Raw genomic sequence first — 17083 nt, forward strand, 5'->3', positions numbered from 1 at the left:
TTCCCCCGAAATGACCTCCTATTTTGTTCTAAACTGGTGTTTCCTTCCCTTCTGTTTGTATATATTCTTGTTGGTGAAGTAAAATTTTCAGCTGTGTTTGAGACTTCATGTTGTGTCTGTCCCTTCGTGTTCCCTAGTCTCGGGGTTTTTACGTTATGCATGTCCCTGGGCTTGGGGGAAAAGACAAATGGACAGAACACAAAACGAACAGCCCTATAGTCACTTACTGTTACATGTTTTTGAGGAATCAGCCACAAATCTGTGGCTTGCTACTGGGATGCAAAATGGTGGACGCAGGGCTAGTGGAAATCACCTTATCCAGTGTAACACATGCACATTTTCTTTACCGTGGAGGAGTGTGTAATGCAAAAAGCAAAGAGAAAGAGAGAGAGAGTAGTGAAGCCTAGGAATCCATTATGAAAATCTAGCTAGAGACTTCCTTTGACCATCAATACAAATGCAAGAAACAGCGAGATTCATAACAACACAACAAAAAGTACGCCTAAACCAGATAGTACCTTCACAGACATCACCGGAGAACCCAAGCAAGTTATCATGTGCATCATCGTTTCAAATATGTTACGTAGGAGCAAACTAAGGAGAAATAGTAAGCACGTCGGCAAAATCTGTGCAAGCTATTCAGATTTTAGGAACAATACCGGCAGACGGAGCTGGGGAAAATATCTGAAAGAGTTACAAAGGTGTACTCACATTCACTATGACTACATTTAGGTGAAAATGACTCCACAAATCACCCCAAAGTGTCACTAGGTCATGCGTCCCTCTCATTGTACAGGTACACTTCCTCGTCGACCTAACGTGGCTTCAACAACAACAGAGCCGTGAAGTTTAGACTAAGGAAATTTTAGAACTCCTCCATCAGTGAAGGGGTCATATGTTTATAAAGCATGCTGGAATGAGGAAAAGGCTTGTCCAGCGACGGGCTCAGAAGGAGCACGGAAAGAAACTGTGTGTGTGTTGGTTATTTCGTTAGATATTACTATTAGTTAAAGTGTATTAGGTAAACAGAATTTGTTGTACAATACACGTTTTTTGTAGAACTGAGCTTGATGTGTCGGATAACTTACTACAAACATTAGTATGAAAAAAAAAAGGTTTTGCATGGGCCTCCTGTCAAAGGAGAGAGAGCTTTGAAATACCTCACTCAATCATAGTTTATTATTCAATATGAACCAATTTTAAAATAAGAGATTCCACTGAAAAAATATCACTCATGCTATTACACAGTGATCGCCACTAGTTAACTACATGTAGTTAAACTACTAGTTAAAACTACCTGATTGTAGTTAAAGACTAGTTATCAACTACTTGCAGAAATGTAGTGGCAACTACTAGTTAAACTACTATTTCGAGTAGTTAACTACAGTAGTTAGGTTACTGCAGACGTCAATTACTTCCGATTTTGCCGCAAGCTTTCACGCCATAGAAAATATTTCCGCAACAAGCGCTTTTGTCAGCGCATAATATACAAGGGACAGGCAGTGGATGTTACGACAGTATGTGAATTAAGCGACGTAGGCACAAGAGTATATTTTAAATATCATTATTACTGCTTGTGATTCATATTTAGGTGTCCAACAACACTACAAGGGATTGGTGTTGATGGACAACGTTAGTTATAATACATTGCAGTAGTTAAAGAAGTAGTTATAACTACTCCCCTGAAAAGTAGTTGAACTACTAGTTAAACTACTCCATCGCAAAGTAGTTAGTAGTTATAGTTAAACTACTGTAGAAGTAGTTAGCGGCCATCACTGCTATTACAAGTCTTTGTTTTCAGAAATGCGCAGCTTGCAACACACTTGCCAAATATCCAAGAGTGTAATTTGTTCCATAAATGCACATATACCAGCAGCATAGCCGATTGAAAATTCTATATACTGTGCAGTAATGACCTCGCAACACCACTCCCACCATATTTGTCACCGGACAAAGCGTTTGCTACCATTCAGGGGACAGAGAAGTGTATACTACGTAAACAACGAGAAATTAGCCGAAAAGGGTTACAAACAAGGACAACACAAACACATAACCCTCCAATGCATGAGTTGTTTGATTTGACAGAGAGGTGATGTCCTGCACCTCAGGCACGTGTGCTCCACGTGTTAACTACACGTTTCTGCACATTTGCCTCGTACTTTTGCGTCTACAAGATCACGTGTGCCATACAGGCGTCTGACCAGGCTACACAAATAGACATGTGCAGAGAAATATTTGTCTCAATAACAAGAAGTACATATGAAATTATAAACAAAGCGTTTAAACGCAAGCAAGCTGGTGTAACAATGTTAATGGTATTCATGGCATCATGTCCTTGAGCTTGAGGTGGTGGTAGGGACAGGAACGCAAAAACACATGTTTTATGTATATTCCTGTCTACTTGCGTTTTGTGTTCTTGTCACATTCTGAGCAAATTTCATATCTCAACCTTATCTCATCGCAGAAATCTTTGCGACTGTTATTTCTTGTATGAGGTCATACATGCCTTCATTGATTCTCCTAACTTACTGTCAAGCATTAGGTTTCGAGTGGAGTCAGGTACTCTAGATGTCATCTTGTTTTTTATCCTCACTCTTTTTTCAAGCTTAATCCTATGAACTGCTCTTTGTTAGTGTTAAACAATGTGTTGCAGCACCAAGCCATTGACATTTTTGCTCCCTTTCATGAGTTTGTTGCAAACATTAATGCTGTTACATCTTCCTTATATGACTGATGTTCTTATCTGTTGTTATCCAATATGTTCATTTTCGTCTAATATTTGCTATCAATGTATTTTTTATGTTACGTTATGTCTATGCTAAATTATGTATTCAGGTGCACCAATCAGAAGACCCTAGAGATTGTTTTAGGGTGCCGTAGCAAAAATAAATTATTATTATTATCAATATGAAATTATGTTAAGAATTCACTGTAAATTAGGTACATGAGGCATCTTACAGTGTTTGGTGCCAATGATGTTGCTCATGGCAGAACGAACCTAGTTACAACTAAATGGCTAACTGTTCAAGGAAACACTTCTGGAAGGTTCACATTGCACATTCATGCGCAACACATGGTAGTGAAGATGATGATTGCAATGCAGGGTAATATATCTTGTACAAACCGCAGGACGACGACAAAATATCAGTTTGTCTTTTCTAAGAAAAGAAATGCAGAGATAATCAACATATCAAAGTAACTATCAGGCTCTTCTATGGATTCTAGTGCATTAGCTAGGGACTCACAAAGGTTAATATTTATAAAAACTGAAATTTTACCAGTCAAAGAACAAAATCTGCTTCTTTTTTTTTCACCTCACTTTGCAATCCGGACACATAAAACCTCTATGACAAGAAGAGGGCGACACACACAGCACAAAAACACGACAGGACATCGTGACTCACACTATGATGCACAAGTGCTCGTTGCTCTTTTTATTGTCATCTTTCAACCAAGCTAACGTGACAAGTGCAACACATGTACCGTAGTTGCACCCATACGCACAACATCAATATGAGTAGAATAGGGTGCAACAAGGGTGTTAACCTGATCCAAACTGTCGTTGCCCTTCATGCACCAGAAGCTGTCATGAAATATTTGTTTACTCTAACCAATGTGTGCAAGTATTATGTAGTGACACAACTATGTAGCAATCAGGGGTAAAATTATATCTTAATCGAACTCCAGAACTATGTTTAGGTAGACTACGTGTATTTCTTCTTTGCATAGTCATGAAAGCAAGAAAACAGTACAAGTTACATTACATGGGGCTTTAATTCATCGTTACTACACAACTTTTCTTTTGCATGACCGGCGAAGTTGACATAGGAAATGTTAACAACAGTTATATTAATTTTGGTGGCAGCACTTTCTTCTGTCCATACATAATGTATTGTTGTATATACTCATGCTCTTGGCTTGCTTCAACACTACATAGTGCAACAAAATGTGCTATGCAGTCGACTAGGCTTCAAGGTCAAACGTTCACAGAGCATTTATTTAAAAATATATATATATATATATATATATATATATATATATACCTAAGTAACACTATGAAATTTCTGTTGACATATACTGGGTGTTTCACTTAATATGTTAAAAAAAACTGTATAAAAAGTCTACTTGTCTGAAGATCATGGGGTCAATGCTATTTATCTCTTGGGAGCTTTTGCAACGACTTCCGAGCACACTTATCAATTTTAAGTCACGAGAAATTAAATGTTCTAAGTCGGACTCCGAAAAATGCAGCCAGCTTCATGTTTTCTCTTGTATTCTTTTTTTTATTTTACGAGAAACAGAATGTGCGCATATCAGATTTATCCCATTCAATTGCAAAATACATTCCCTACTACAATTATATGCTCTACCACAATGCTCTTTCACTTATCCTATTTCATGCTTCCGCTGATAGCGGCAGTATGGTCACAACGCAAAGTCGTCTGAAACAACGGTGAGAACGACACAGGAAGAGAGGCGTTCCACTTTTTTTTCCCGCCACATCTTAGATTGACTTGACGCAGAACTTAACACAGGCCGAGAGTTTGCATGCTTCGAGATGACATCTTTTGAAATTCTTTTTTCAGCTATTATCATTGTACCACGGAATTTTCCTATGGAATGGGGTAAATCCGACACGTGCTTTCAGTTTCTGGCAAAAAACGTAAGGCTGACTGGCAAATTCAGAGTTAAATTCAGAAAATTCAACTTCCCGTGACTTGAAATAGACAAAAGTGCTCGGAAGTCATGACAAGAGCTCCCCTGAATTACATAGCTTCCACACCATAATTTTCAGACAATTTTTATACAATTTTTTAACATGTTAGATGAAACACCCTACAAGTTAATGCAAGATGAGAACAAAAGAAAACCTTATTCAAGATATATCAGCTCTGTATTCTTTGCACACTTTGTAGTTTAGGTATTGACAACTCTTGTACTGAGAAATTTTGTACTTTTACGAAAATCCACTGCATAACATGCACACAAATTTGCAGCTATATTTATATGACCCAATTTGTTTTGTATCCTTTATTCTCGTTTTCACATGCCTCAGAAGCCTCAGAAGCGTGACTGGCGCCGTTATCTGTCTTTTCAAATTCTCCCTCATCACTAACAAGAACTTCCACGGAACGAATAAAAGTGCCGTCGAGAGGAAAGAGCAACTCTGTGGCATCCGTCCAAACGCCAAGTATGTTTTCCCAGGCGAATTAACGCACATTTGCAGGGCGCAGGCTTTCGGTACAAGCAAAACAAGAGGTGCTCGGAGAAAACCTCCCCGAGTTTATTGTAGCCGGCGGTCAATTACAGACCCCATGTAAAAACGAAAATAGTCGATAGAAGGAAGGCACGTAGACCATTCCGAATTTTTGTTTATAGGGTCTGTGCCTCACCCAAAACAAACAAGCGTTCCAGACATAGTTTCAGCGTGGAGTAAGACGGGGGGGGGGGGGGCAACGTTTAGGAGTTGCAAATGCTGAAAGACGTTTGGGCAACCTGAGTTGTGTCTTAAGACGCAATGCAGTTAGGCACATGTGGAAACTTTTTTCTGGAATACTTTTGTTCCTTTAAGTTCCTCATTCTTTTTACCCCTTTGCCTCACAAAACTTACACTAAGATATCTAGTAGTAAATGAAAGCCCTTTGGGGGTGATCACAGTCCTTTTTCATCAGCTGCCATTCTTTAATTTTTACTAAGTACAAAGTAGCAAATTTCTGCAGAATACAAAGATTTGTCCAGTGCCCACAAATACTTCAAATTACTACTACAAATTACAAATAACTACTACTACTAAATTAAAGTTACTTACGAAAATTAAGGAATGCACTTATCTATGTTAAACTTATCTTATCAGCATATCAGATATTCCTTGACAATTTTTGGACAAATCCACAGATGTCTGGTGATACAACGTAGCCACCCGAATTGCACTTCACCCGAGTTTGTATACTGAAGTATGACCACATCAAACTACCTAGAGCCACTAAAACCAGCCTTGCAACAGAAATGTAATCACTCAAAACATAAGGCTATAGCTGTTTTGATCTGAGATAACAAAAAGATAATAAGTGGGAGAAGATGTAGAGTGGTGTGTTGGTTGGAAGATAAGCTATAGATAACAGCTCTTCTAGGTGTTGTTAGTGCATTCCGCAACATGCAGTGTTTGGTAAATATCGTAACTGCGACATATACAACCTCTCCAGCATCTTTTGTCCTTCGACAAATTTCTTCATAATTATCGGGTGTCAGCAGCTGAGATATCAACTCCAAATGCTTCCATTAAACTGTTAAAATGACTGTAGAGTTAGAAACAGACACAAAACATTCAATTACGATAGTTCCTTTCAATTATCGGTTTTCTTAAGTTTTTTTAACAATAATAATAATAGTTTTGAACGGTGCTTAACAAGTGTGAGTTGTTAGGATACTGAATTTTTGCTCTGAATTTTTTATGAAATAATATTTCGCATAAAATTAGCAGAACGAACGAATTTGAATGCCGTTAATCCGTTCTATTTTGCAGCATCCGCTCTTATCAGTGCTGTACTATCTCCTTTTGTGACCTCTGGTTTGGTGTCTTCCGAGGAAGAGAACTGAACTTCGCATTCAGACGCCAAGCTACCAGATAAGAAAAGCATAGTCGGCTGCGTGCATCGCCAGAGGCTTTTCCGAAACAGCATGACAAGTGTCAGCGACGTAGACAATTGCCACAATTACTTCACGGTCAAGAAAAAAGCGAGTCAAGGAGAAGGCTGCGAACATGCTTCAGATTAATATCGAAACGGAAATAGGAAGGCACTACGGAAACCCCCTCAACAACGGATGTTTGACAGCTACACGGAACGCGGCCTACAAAGACACCGAAAATCTAAACAAACTTATCGTGTACACCAGCCGTTTTATCGTTACACTACTTTTATCGTTCGTGAAAATAATCCGACAAGCAAACGATGGTACACACAATCCTTGTGGCTAACACGAATTCAACCCGCAGGCCGGACAACATGCCAAGCTCAACAAGTTGAACGTGTTCATGTCCGTTTTTCGGCGTTCACGAGCAAGCAATCCAAAGCGTGTTTCTTTAATGTTTGTTAATTGCGCTCACATTCCTCTTCGTAACACAAATGAGTGGCGTACAGAGCAAACGAGTGAAAAATAAGGCCACACCGGATTCTGCCACGCCATGAACAGGAACGCAGATCACAAGCCACGGAAAGACTGCAGACGACACAGCTGCAAGACTTAGCTTAGGACACGCTCTATTATAACATAACGTGAGTAATACGAGCCGAACATATAAGTTGCCGGGTGATCATAAAGTCTTCGTACCACAATAAGACGATGAGAAACAAGTGTAACCGCCTTAGCACTTACCCATAGTAGTCCGTCTTCCGTAACGAGGCTAGTGGGTCTCTCATTTTTGAACGGAACGCACTTTTCCTGTTTCTAGTGCCAAAGAACACAAGGCTGGATCATATCTTGCAAACGTTCTTGAAGTCGTCCACGAAAACACGGGCCAAGACGCGGTTCAACTTCCGAAAAACAGCCACAGATTCCACTTGTCAACGCCTGAGTTCATGCACGCATGCGTGCTTCCGCTACTACGTCACATCCTTTGCAGTAGTGAGAGGGCAGAGAAGTTGCGACCCGCCTCGTCGTCTGCTTGCTTTCTCGCGAGTTCTGCTTTCCTTTTCCTTCTTTTAAAAGCATCATATGATTTTTTTCGAAGATAGAACGTCTGATATGGTAGGTTTGTTCGTCATAGACGCACTTCCTTTTTTTTTTTCTTGACGTAAATTGTACATGTTTTTCCTTTGTCCCTTTCGCTGGTAAATTCTTAATTGTAATAACATCAAATGCAACTGAATTACTAACGCGCGCTGGACTTTATTCGCGAGAGTGCCGTGTTCAGCGGAATGTGCTGTTTTCACGACACACAAATAATAAATAAGCATGCATTCATCACGAGCGTTGCCAATAATTTTTTCAGGGTTTTTCTGTTTTCTCTTTGTCACTGCGCTATGCGTCATCTGCAACGCCTTCAGTGCGGTGAAAATAAAGAAAAAATAAAAGGGGAGAAAACAAAAACATGAAGTGGAAAACAAAGTAGAAAAGGCAGAATAAACGACAGTGTCCAGCCTGCCAAGTCGGGAGGTCGAGCTCATTTGACATGTCTGACTCGGTGTTGGATCGAATTACTCGAAGATGTTTTTCTTCTCTTTTTTTCCAAGCTCCCTCAGCGCTTTTTTTTTTTTTTTTTGCCTCTTCACTGTCATGTGAAGCATGGAGTTCTCTGGTCGAGTGCAGCTGCACAAGGGCTGAAGCCGGACCACACGTATACGGGAGAGATCCACAAACAACACTGGCCAACTCCGAAACGTCGAAAAATTATAGACATCGTGTCGCGCTGCGCTTGGCAGCAAACAGACGTCTGCTGATGCGCCAGCCATCACAAGTCTGTTCCTATGATTAAACAAAACAGAACGTACTCACCATGCAGATTCTGCCGATTGCATCAAAGCTACAATATATTTAGCCCTATATTTAATATATGAAAATCAGCTGACAATACGGAGGTAAGAACGAAACAGACGACAAGGAACGGTGAAAGTAGAATAATTCTTTCACGCAGAACACAGGAATGCGTTTCATTTGAACGCACTGCTGAGTCCGTGAGACGTGCCCTACTCGAAAGCATTGCGGTGTGACCGGGTACCGTTAGAAAGAGATCCATGCAGAACACGCGGCATAATATGGTGGCGCGATTATGAATAAATAAATAAAACTAAATAAAAAAGAAAGAAAGGAAAAGGCCGTCAGTGCTTTAGAGGTAGTTTACTGGTTCTTGGCAAACATGAAATTTTCCTCTGTTGCAATTCATGAAATGAGTACGCTACGGAATGAAGTCTCTTGTTTTGAATATTTAAATATTTGAATATTCCTGTCGCGTGGGTTTAATTGTTTTCCCGATAATTGTCGGGCTTAGTCAACTTTCGATGGACGTTAATACCAAGCAGATTACACACGTCGCATCATTATTCAATGATTTCCCTTGCACATTGCTGAAGGGCAAACGCATTCCTTCACCGCGTCTGCATCACATCACTTCTTTGTAACAATGAGTCGGCCGAAGGTTTTCCTCAATGATTCACCTCGCCTCGTGAACACCAAATAAATAAAACTCCCTTCCCCCCTTCCAATTTTCTTATTATCCGCTGCATCCTCATACTCTCCATCCTCTTCCCTTCCCCTCAGAAAGGAAAGAGGAGCAAAACTAGTCACGTGCTCAACCTCAGCTTCCACTTCCTGCCACGAGATGCCAGGGTTTTCAAGATGGCGCCTGTCTCACGCCTGGAACTCAACTTCTGTAGACTTTTGGAACGGTGTGAATCCATAGCAGACGACCGAAAGTCGAATGACTGGCGCTTAGAAAAGGTAAAATTGTTCGATTATTTATCAGACAAAAATAAGCGCTTGAAGTTTACTGTCTGTGACATAAGTGTTTCGTTGCAGTACCTGCAGTCTCTAGAAGATATGTTGGTCGAGCTCGGAAAGATTAATACGTGGTATGTTTTGCGGGGGAGCACAGTTGATCAGTGTTGGATCAATACAAAAAGATTGTAGACATTAAACATTTCTGAGTATCAGTTCCCCTCCACGACTACCTGTCAAGAGGCAAAAAAGAAACGAAGATGCAACATTGACTTCATTAATAACAGATATGCTGTACAACTATTGTTCGTCATCTCTGTGTTGGCCGGCATACTTATATATTGCGTTCATTACAATATTTTTAGCCAACCAAGTAAGGATGACCTTCTGGCATACTCGAAGAAAGTTGAATTTCTGAAAGACCTGATAAGCAAGGACAAGGCGGTAATTATGACTTATGAGAACATATTTTTGGCATATTTACGAATAAAAATATAATTATCGTAGCAAAAAGGTCCAGAGAAGAAGTTGAACCATGAACAGCTGCTCCTGGCTCAAGCCCCGGACAACAAGACGAGCGAAATTAAACTCAAACGTCAAACGAGAATCAACCGAGACGCACGAGAAGAACTCTTCGGCTCGCCATTGCGGGACACGGCGTCACATGGTAATGCAGAAGTGGTCGCCTTTCGCTGCAGACTCCTAAGGCGTTAATTGTAACAGCAGGAGAGAAGACGCTACGACAGCGTACCACAGCGCAGGGCAGCGGCACGGGCGAAGACTTTGACGCCGTCCTCCGCTACCACCATTCCATGCAGGAGAAGATTGCTGAGGAGATGCTTTCTCTGGCTCAGAACCTCAAGCAGAATGCAACGTTAGCGGGGCACATTGTCAAAAAGGACACCGAAGTAAGCTGAAACTGCCATTTTGAATAGCATAGATTGCCTAGTAATCCAGTACTAGACTAATGGCAGTGGATCTCACGTGTGTCAAAATCTAAGCCGGCGTTCACACGGGGCAACTTTTCCCAGCAACTCGAAGAACTCAAACCAACGTCTTTTGAGCAATTTCGAGTCCGCGTTCACACGCAGCAACTCTGTAGCTCCACCCACAAGCAACCTTATGGCGACCGGACAATGTGGGTTCGAATCGAACTGGTGGAATCTTTTCTTTAGCTGCTGTTTATCAAATTTCAGTCAGTTTTATTACTCCAATAGATCATTATTGCCGTCCAGAAGTGGAAACTTATATGTTTCCGTGAAGTTCGTAAAAAAAGAAAAAGTTATTTTTTAGCTGCACCTCCAGGATTTGAACCTATGAACCCACGAACGAAATCCACAACGCCATCGGGAGTTACGTGGCAATGCTTCCCTCTCTGATTGGCCGATGCACGAGCAACTTCTCAAGTTTTCGGCCCGGGAGCGATTCGCAGCAACTCGGAGCAACTCGAGTTGCTGGAGGTTGCCGGCTGACAGCAACTCCAAAGTTGCTCATAGTTGCTGCAAAAAGTTGCCCCGTGTGAACGCTGCCTAAGTGGCAGTGCAATCTATTTCCCAGTGATGGCCACTAACTACTTCTACAGTAGTTTAACTATAACTACTAACTACTTCGTGATGGAGTAGTTTAACTAGTAGTATCTACTTTTCAGGGGAGGTAGTTAAAACTACTACTTTAACTACTGCAGTGTATTTTAACTACATTTATAACTACTTAACGTTGTCCATCAACACCAACCCCATTCCATAGTGTCCTTGGACACCTAAATATGAATCTCAAGCAGCGATACAAGTGAAGATTTAGTGCACATGCACGGCACAATTGCTCTGCACCTCCGTTCTCATCAAACAAGTAGCTCAAGGTAAAAGTTGGAAGCACAATCGTGCCGTAAAGCTTGCGGCAACATCGGAAGTAGTTGGTGCCTGCAGTAACCTAACTACTGTAGTTAACTACTCGAAATAGTAGTTTAACTAGTAGTTGCACACTGCACATTGCAGTTGCACATTTCTGCAAGTAGTTGATAACTACTTTTTAACTACAATCGGGTAGTTTAACTACTGGCCATCACCGCTATTGCCATACTGCATTTCGACAACAGGAGCACTCGAGCTGGAATTAGGTATACACAGACTTTTTTTTCTTTTTCTTGCAGACCGTGCAGAAGACTGTACAGAATGCCGACCAGAACTACAGCAAGTTGCAGACAGAGCAGAGCAGGCTGGAAGAGCACCTTCGACGTTCCTGCAGCTGCTGGATTTGGATGATGTTAGGAGTCGTCTGCATAGTGTTTCTCAACATGGTTGTTTTCATGCGAGTTTTTCCAAAACGGTTGTGACGCTTGCGATTGTATGTAAATGTATTGTCCAACCCATGTACATAAAATAAGTTAAATTCTCTATGCGAGAGTCACTGCAGTGAACTGACGTGTTAAGATGAAAATATATAAGCGCAAAAAAAAAAAGATGCTTTTTGAAGAAGAAGCTTGTATATAAAAGGCTATTTTATGCCCTTAATGTGTTACGTTACGTAACCCTTACGATGGACAACCAAAAGCTTCTCAACAACCGTATATTTATAAACAGCATACACTGTACAGATACCTGGGACACTCACTGACACTTCATGAGCTGCGGGCATAATAGTAGCTTTGTTGATGCTTGGTGGAGTTTAGTATCTATTTTGACTGTAAAGATTTAAAAGAATCACAAAATTAGGTGGAAGGAAATTCGCGAGACCCCGATTTTCGCATTTCTCGAGTTACTTACAGATCTTGTGTTTGCCCTTCATCGGAAATTTTATCTTCAGTTCTTGAGGGCTGTCGCAGATGAAGACGTAGGGAGAAAAGCACTCGCCCATAGGAAACTGGAGGGCACGCAAAGATCAACACCCCACTCTTGTGTTCTAACTGCCCCGACTGTTTACCTGTTCCCGGTACTCGTCCTGGGGGACGCAGTCGACCAGGTCCACGCACCCGAGCAGACAGCCTGTGGGATACTCTTCCGGGAATTTGACGTCTTGTCCTGAAAATGTCCGTAAGCGTGTTGGTAAAGAAAACCGATGTGACCAATCACTCGGGTTGCCACCAGGCCGGTATTATACCGGCACGGCCGGTTATTTGCTCGCTCTGCCGGTAGGAAGGTGATACTGGCAGCCTTTTGCCGGTATTTGTGGCTCAAGACCTTTCACAGGGGCTTTTACGATCTTTTCCCTTCAACATTCCACTACAGCTTGAATAAATCTGGAGCACAGACCCAACTCCGCGCAGTCACCCGTTGTTTCCTTAGTTACTCATTATTATTATTATTATTACACACAGGAACACGTCTCCTCGTATTGTCTTGAGCTCTCTCTCTCTCTCTTTCGTCTTCTGTGTGTACTCTTCCACCCCTCACCCACTTCCCTTTCCCGCAAGCCTTTCCTCTTTCCCTCTATTACACCTCCTCTCCCTCAGCCGGTATTTGTCACTACGAAAGGTGGCAACCCTACCAATCACCCGCACGAGTTTTGTGATCGCACCTTTAGTTGCGCTCTTGTAGTAATCCAACACCTCGGTCACATCTTCCTGCGATGGCTGACGTGCTCCCGCGTGAATCCAGAGGCGCCCCCTGTAGGACGTAAACCACGATCGCCCTTCGTGCCTGCGAGGACGGATAAAATTTGACCCAAGATGGCTGACAAACGGTGATGGTTCAGTCTTGGTGGTCACGAATAAGGCCCTTCCTTTTCTGCGATTCCGCGATTCTGCAAAAATTCGCAGAATTGTGTGTCTGCCACGGAATATGAGGTTTTGCGCAGAGTTTTGCAGAAACCGCATGCTCAACTCAGTTTATGCGCGAGATGAACGGACTTTGCTCGCACCGGGTCGGCTTGCGTTCCAGCGTAGATGAGGCAACCAGAAAAAGCCGTGGTATGGCCCATCTGTGTGCTGGAACAACCCTCTAGCATATTGGGATTCTGGAGTAGAATGCAAACGCTGACCCCTGCTTTGGTGTCCATAGCTGTCAAGTACCTCTGTGTGACAGTAAACTCTGTACATGCAGAGAGGTCGCTTAGCAAGTACAATTTGATAGTCAGTGACAAACGTCACTCCCTCTCGGAAGAAAGTACAATGTACCTTGGTATGCTAAGTTGCAACAGTTTTTGGAGTTGTAACTGTGTTCCTCCACGCTAAGAGCTAACAGAGAGTATTTTCTGTTTGAACTAGGGCAATTTGCCTTTTACCGCGTTAAAATGCAGAATTCATAGTTCCCTGCAGCAGAATTCAGGATTTGCCGCAGCAGAAAAAGAAGGGCCTTAGTCATGAGCTTCAACGCGCATAATTGTACGTAGTTTTGCATAGATCACTCTGTGGTGATCCTTTATTTTACAACACAAAACTCGGACTAGGTCCTTTACTGACATAGAGACTGCCTGTATCTATTAAATTTTTTTGTAAGTTTTATAAAACATATTTTAATTTAATTACAATTACTGTAGTTCATATAAGCTTACTTTTTGATGTTTGCCACAATGAGGGAAGCGTAGGGCTGGTGGATGCTCAGCGCAAATCCGTCGTCGGACATTTGCATCAAACTCCTGTCCTGGACCCGGGACCCCAAGAGTACTCCGTCCCGCCCCATGGTGAGCAGCGACTCCTGGGTCGTCTCGTAGCGCGATTTACGACCTTGAAAGCCACCGGTGTCTATGTACTGGAATTTTACGACAAAGCGTAATTGGAAATGAGTACATAGTGCAACAAGAATGGCCAATCATGGGCAAAAACATACATTAATCAGTGCTGCCGGAATGACCGAATTAATTAATTAGCTACTACAAAATGTGGTTGAGTTAGTCAGTAACACTAAACCAGGTGCACGGTTCGATAATGTATTCCAGTTACCACTCGCGTGAAAGATTGGTTAAATTGGTTAAAAAGCAAGCAAGTTGGTGGGAAAGATCCGTATAGAAAACTCGAGACTAGGTATGTGTTGTTGCAAACAGGCTAAATACCCGGGTAGTCGTATTTCTCCGAATAGCTGAGTGATCCGTGACGAAAACTCGAGACTATGGACAACAAGAAAACCATGCACAAACAAGCAAGAGTAGAAAGTCCAGTGAACTGGTAAGAAATCTTAAGGTAAGTGCCTCGGGACAAGAGCCGCCGATATTTAGAACAGTCTCTGCTCGAAATACTGCCTGTTCTCGACCTCAGGCACTTCCCTTAAGATTTCTTACCGGTTCACTGGATTTTCTACCCTGGCTTGTTTGTGCATGTTTCTCTTGTTGTTTACAGTCTCGGGTTTTCGTCACGGATCGCTCAGCTATTCGGAGAAATACGACTACCCGGATATTTAGTCTGTTTGCAACAACGTAACTTACTGAAGAAAATGCCTAGAAGGAAACTGACCTCCGGTGCTTCAATACTGATAGCTGGATCGACGAAATGCACAGCTTCGAGGTCTCCCTGCGAGTGGACATCTTGAAGAAACATGTTCTCAAACATGGCCTGCACATTTCTTTCCTCCTCCTCCTCGGTTACGACACGGCGCCCCGCAAGGTCGAACGTGATGCGCTGCGTCCGTCGTGACTTCTCGCGCTCTGCCCTCATCTCGGCCTCCCGTCTCCGCACCTGGTCGCGTTGTTCGGGGGTCAACCACATGTTCTCCGTCGAGAAGTAGTCGCTGTCGTCATCGATCACTTTCGTCCGCTGAGCGCTGCATCGTGTTCCGAACAAACGAGGTCAATGCTAGTCTGTGACACGCAGTTCATAGTGGGTGAGAGAAATACGAGGGCGCGTTCTTTTTTTTTTAGGCCAGCGGCCCATGGTGTTTGAACTGTGCCTAAAAAAAAAACTAACTAAAACTGAAAACTGAACCGAAAACAACAAAAAAACTGAAAAAAACAAACTGTGCACCCTTGCCCTTTTGCCAGAACTGTGCCTAATCCACAGCTGAGGTGAGCATGGTTAACACTGACAGTATTGACATCCGCACTGTATCAGCACCTCTAGGACCTGCACCCGCAACCGCGAGGGCATCGATTACGGTGTCTGCACGTCTGGGATCATTGCATTCACAGGAAAAAAAAAAAAGATGAAAATGTTACATGACAGACAGTTTTTACTTCTGAGCAGAGTTTTTTTTTTTATATTCCGAAGCAACTGAGGCTACGAGTGGCGTACAGATGTGGATATCTGCACAGTCAGCAGATGTGTTTGGCTGTATGCATGTTACGCAGATTTAAAAATTTCAATCCCCAAATCAACACGTCGTGCGGACCCCATGTCAGCTACTTTGCATAGCTTACCAAGTTTCAAGGGTGTGAAAGCTACTTCCTTGACGTCATTACATAAAATGTTCTAATCTTGAGACCGAATCCAGATTCCTCTGGGATCGCAAATTACCCCTCGTCATTATTTCCTCGCTGATTTGAACAAAATTTTAAATTTTGTTTAAAAAAAATTTTTATTTTATTTTAAAATTTGCTGTTTTGTTTATTTTGTTAAACCGATCTCGTAGCCAGTCCTTCACTTTTTGTTTCACATAAGCACATAAATAAAGCAGACCGAAACACTCACGAGGTACGGTTGTACTCCAGCAACTTGTTCTTATGCGCTACTGCCTTCAGGAAGTTCTCGTTGTTTGCATCACTCAACAGTTTATCCCTCAACTGCTGGCTCTTCCTCGAGTCTCGTGAGAGTATATCTTTTTCTTCCTGCGTGCACACGAGCGCACCACACGTGAAGCAGGGCCCCGATCCTTCTTGCTGGCAAACAATACGTCCGCATTTGAGGCAGTTATTGATGAGTGCATGACGAGATGCCTGGCATTGACACGGATGACGCCCTGGTAGCAGAATCGTGTCGCGTTCTCTCCCTTCTTTGCTGTACAAATTGACAAACCGCTGCTTCCGTTTAGCGGCTTGAGGTGTCAAGGCAATTGAGGAGTTTGACGACGATGATGATGTGTCTGCAAGTTGGTCTGGCGGACTTGCCGTTCCCTGGATTGTTATAAAAAGAGTTCTGACTGAAAGCTGACTTTTAATCATGTATATTGTCGCATGAACCATCGACAAGCTTTCAGGAATGATGTCATTTTGGGAGTTCTTTTCTTTTTTTTGTGTGTGTGTGGCGAAGCACGAAATTAGTAGAGCGATTCTAAATAATCTTGCAAGATATTTTCCACCAGCCGAAAATGCTGTATAAAACACTGTCAGTAACACACTGATTTAAAGGATTCCTGCCTTTCTTACCACTTGAGAGGATGAAAGAATTTTTTTCTTTGATGTTTTCGACTTCGATTTCTGCTGTACGTGGTCGGGCAGCTCTGCTTTCTTGTAAACTTTTACCGGGGCAGCGTGAATATCTACGTGGTGACGAGATATCATATCAACCGGTCCATGCGTCCAGAAGCTGTCACTTACCTTTATCCATTGATATTTATCAAAAAAGACGCAAAATGTATTGCAATATACAATAAGCTCTGAACTTTCGCAAACACAAAGTTGCATTCGTAGCTAAACAACGGTCACAAGAACAGCAACTTGAAATGATGTCGTCTGCAAAATTTTATGGAACCGTCGAAGCCGCCATTTCTTTTGCTCTGCTCCGCACTGATTATGAATTTGGTAGGAAGACAATTAAAAACATTAAGAATCTGCTTTTAATAAAATACAA

At 42.1% G+C, this 17083-nt stretch overlaps 3 protein-coding genes across 7 annotated transcripts in view; 1 reads left to right on the forward strand and 2 right to left on the reverse strand.

The window, feature by feature from the left end:
- LOC135389018 (unconventional myosin-IXa-like) overlaps positions 1-7603 on the reverse strand; it is a 36416-nt gene extending 28813 nt beyond the window's left edge. For 3 of the 4 annotated variants that reach the window (XM_064618945.1, XM_064618941.1, XM_064618944.1), the window contains exon 1: positions 7375-7603. The gene's annotated coding sequence lies outside the window, so the exon portion shown is untranslated. Of the gene's footprint in view, positions 1-7167; positions 7189-7374 lie in introns of those variants that run through there. The other variant, XM_064618943.1, reaches the window with a different exon arrangement.
- Positions 7604-9298: 1695 nt separating this feature from the next.
- Positions 9299-11827, forward strand: LOC135389020 (vesicle transport protein USE1-like). Of its 2 annotated transcripts, none has more exons than XM_064618947.1 (6): positions 9299-9435; positions 9514-9566; positions 9798-9876; positions 9940-10099; positions 10156-10340; positions 11582-11827. In XM_064618947.1, the coding sequence occupies exons 1-6, from the start codon at positions 9334-9336 to the stop codon at positions 11762-11764; spliced, it is 762 nt and encodes a 253-aa protein (XP_064475017.1). In that variant the 5' UTR covers positions 9299-9333; the 3' UTR covers positions 11765-11827. The 2 variants fall into 2 exon arrangements, with proteins under 2 accessions (XP_064475017.1, XP_064475018.1); XM_064618948.1 differs by having other exon boundaries at positions 10159-10340.
- A 154-nt stretch (positions 11828-11981) lies between these two features.
- On the reverse strand, positions 11982-17016 carry LOC135389019 (activating signal cointegrator 1-like). Its single transcript, XM_064618946.1, has 9 exons — positions 16831-17016; positions 16660-16772; positions 15986-16407; positions 14816-15122; positions 13921-14117; positions 12946-13067; positions 12352-12449; positions 12195-12291; positions 11982-12112 (listed from the first exon to the last, which is right to left on the reverse strand). Exons 1-9 carry the CDS (start codon positions 16838-16840, stop codon positions 12039-12041), a joined length of 1440 nt encoding a protein of 479 aa, XP_064475016.1. The 5' UTR covers positions 16841-17016; the 3' UTR covers positions 11982-12038.
- Between the last annotated feature and the right edge of the window lie 67 nt (positions 17017-17083).

Source organism: Ornithodoros turicata, chromosome 3 (genome assembly GCF_037126465.1).
Source record: "Ornithodoros turicata isolate Travis chromosome 3, ASM3712646v1, whole genome shotgun sequence".
NCBI classification, from domain to species: domain Eukaryota; kingdom Metazoa; phylum Arthropoda; class Arachnida; order Ixodida; family Argasidae; genus Ornithodoros; species Ornithodoros turicata.

What these genes read in the sequence shown, in the direction of transcription:
- LOC135389019 (XM_064618946.1), bottom strand. An exon ending in TTCTTTCATCCTCTCAAGTG is followed by an intron (nt 16,408 to 16,659) that starts GTAAGAAAGGCA and finishes ATAACAATCCAG; the next exon opens with GGAACGGCAAGTCCGCCAGA. An exon ending in AGGACGAGTACCGGGAACAG is followed by an intron (nt 12,292 to 12,351) that starts GTAAACAGTCGG and finishes CGTGCCCTCCAG; the next exon opens with TTTCCTATGGGCGAGTGCTT.
- LOC135389020 (XM_064618947.1), top strand. Translation starts at nt 9,334, where the DNA reads ATGGCGCCTGTCTCACGCCTGGAACTCAACTTCTGTAGACTTTTGGAA. An exon ending in TGATAAGCAAGGACAAGGCG is followed by an intron (nt 9,877 to 9,939) that starts GTAATTATGACT and finishes TAATTATCGTAG; the next exon opens with CAAAAAGGTCCAGAGAAGAA. An exon ending in GCGGGACACGGCGTCACATG is followed by an intron (nt 10,100 to 10,155) that starts GTAATGCAGAAG and finishes TAATTGTAACAG; the next exon opens with CAGGAGAGAAGACGCTACGA.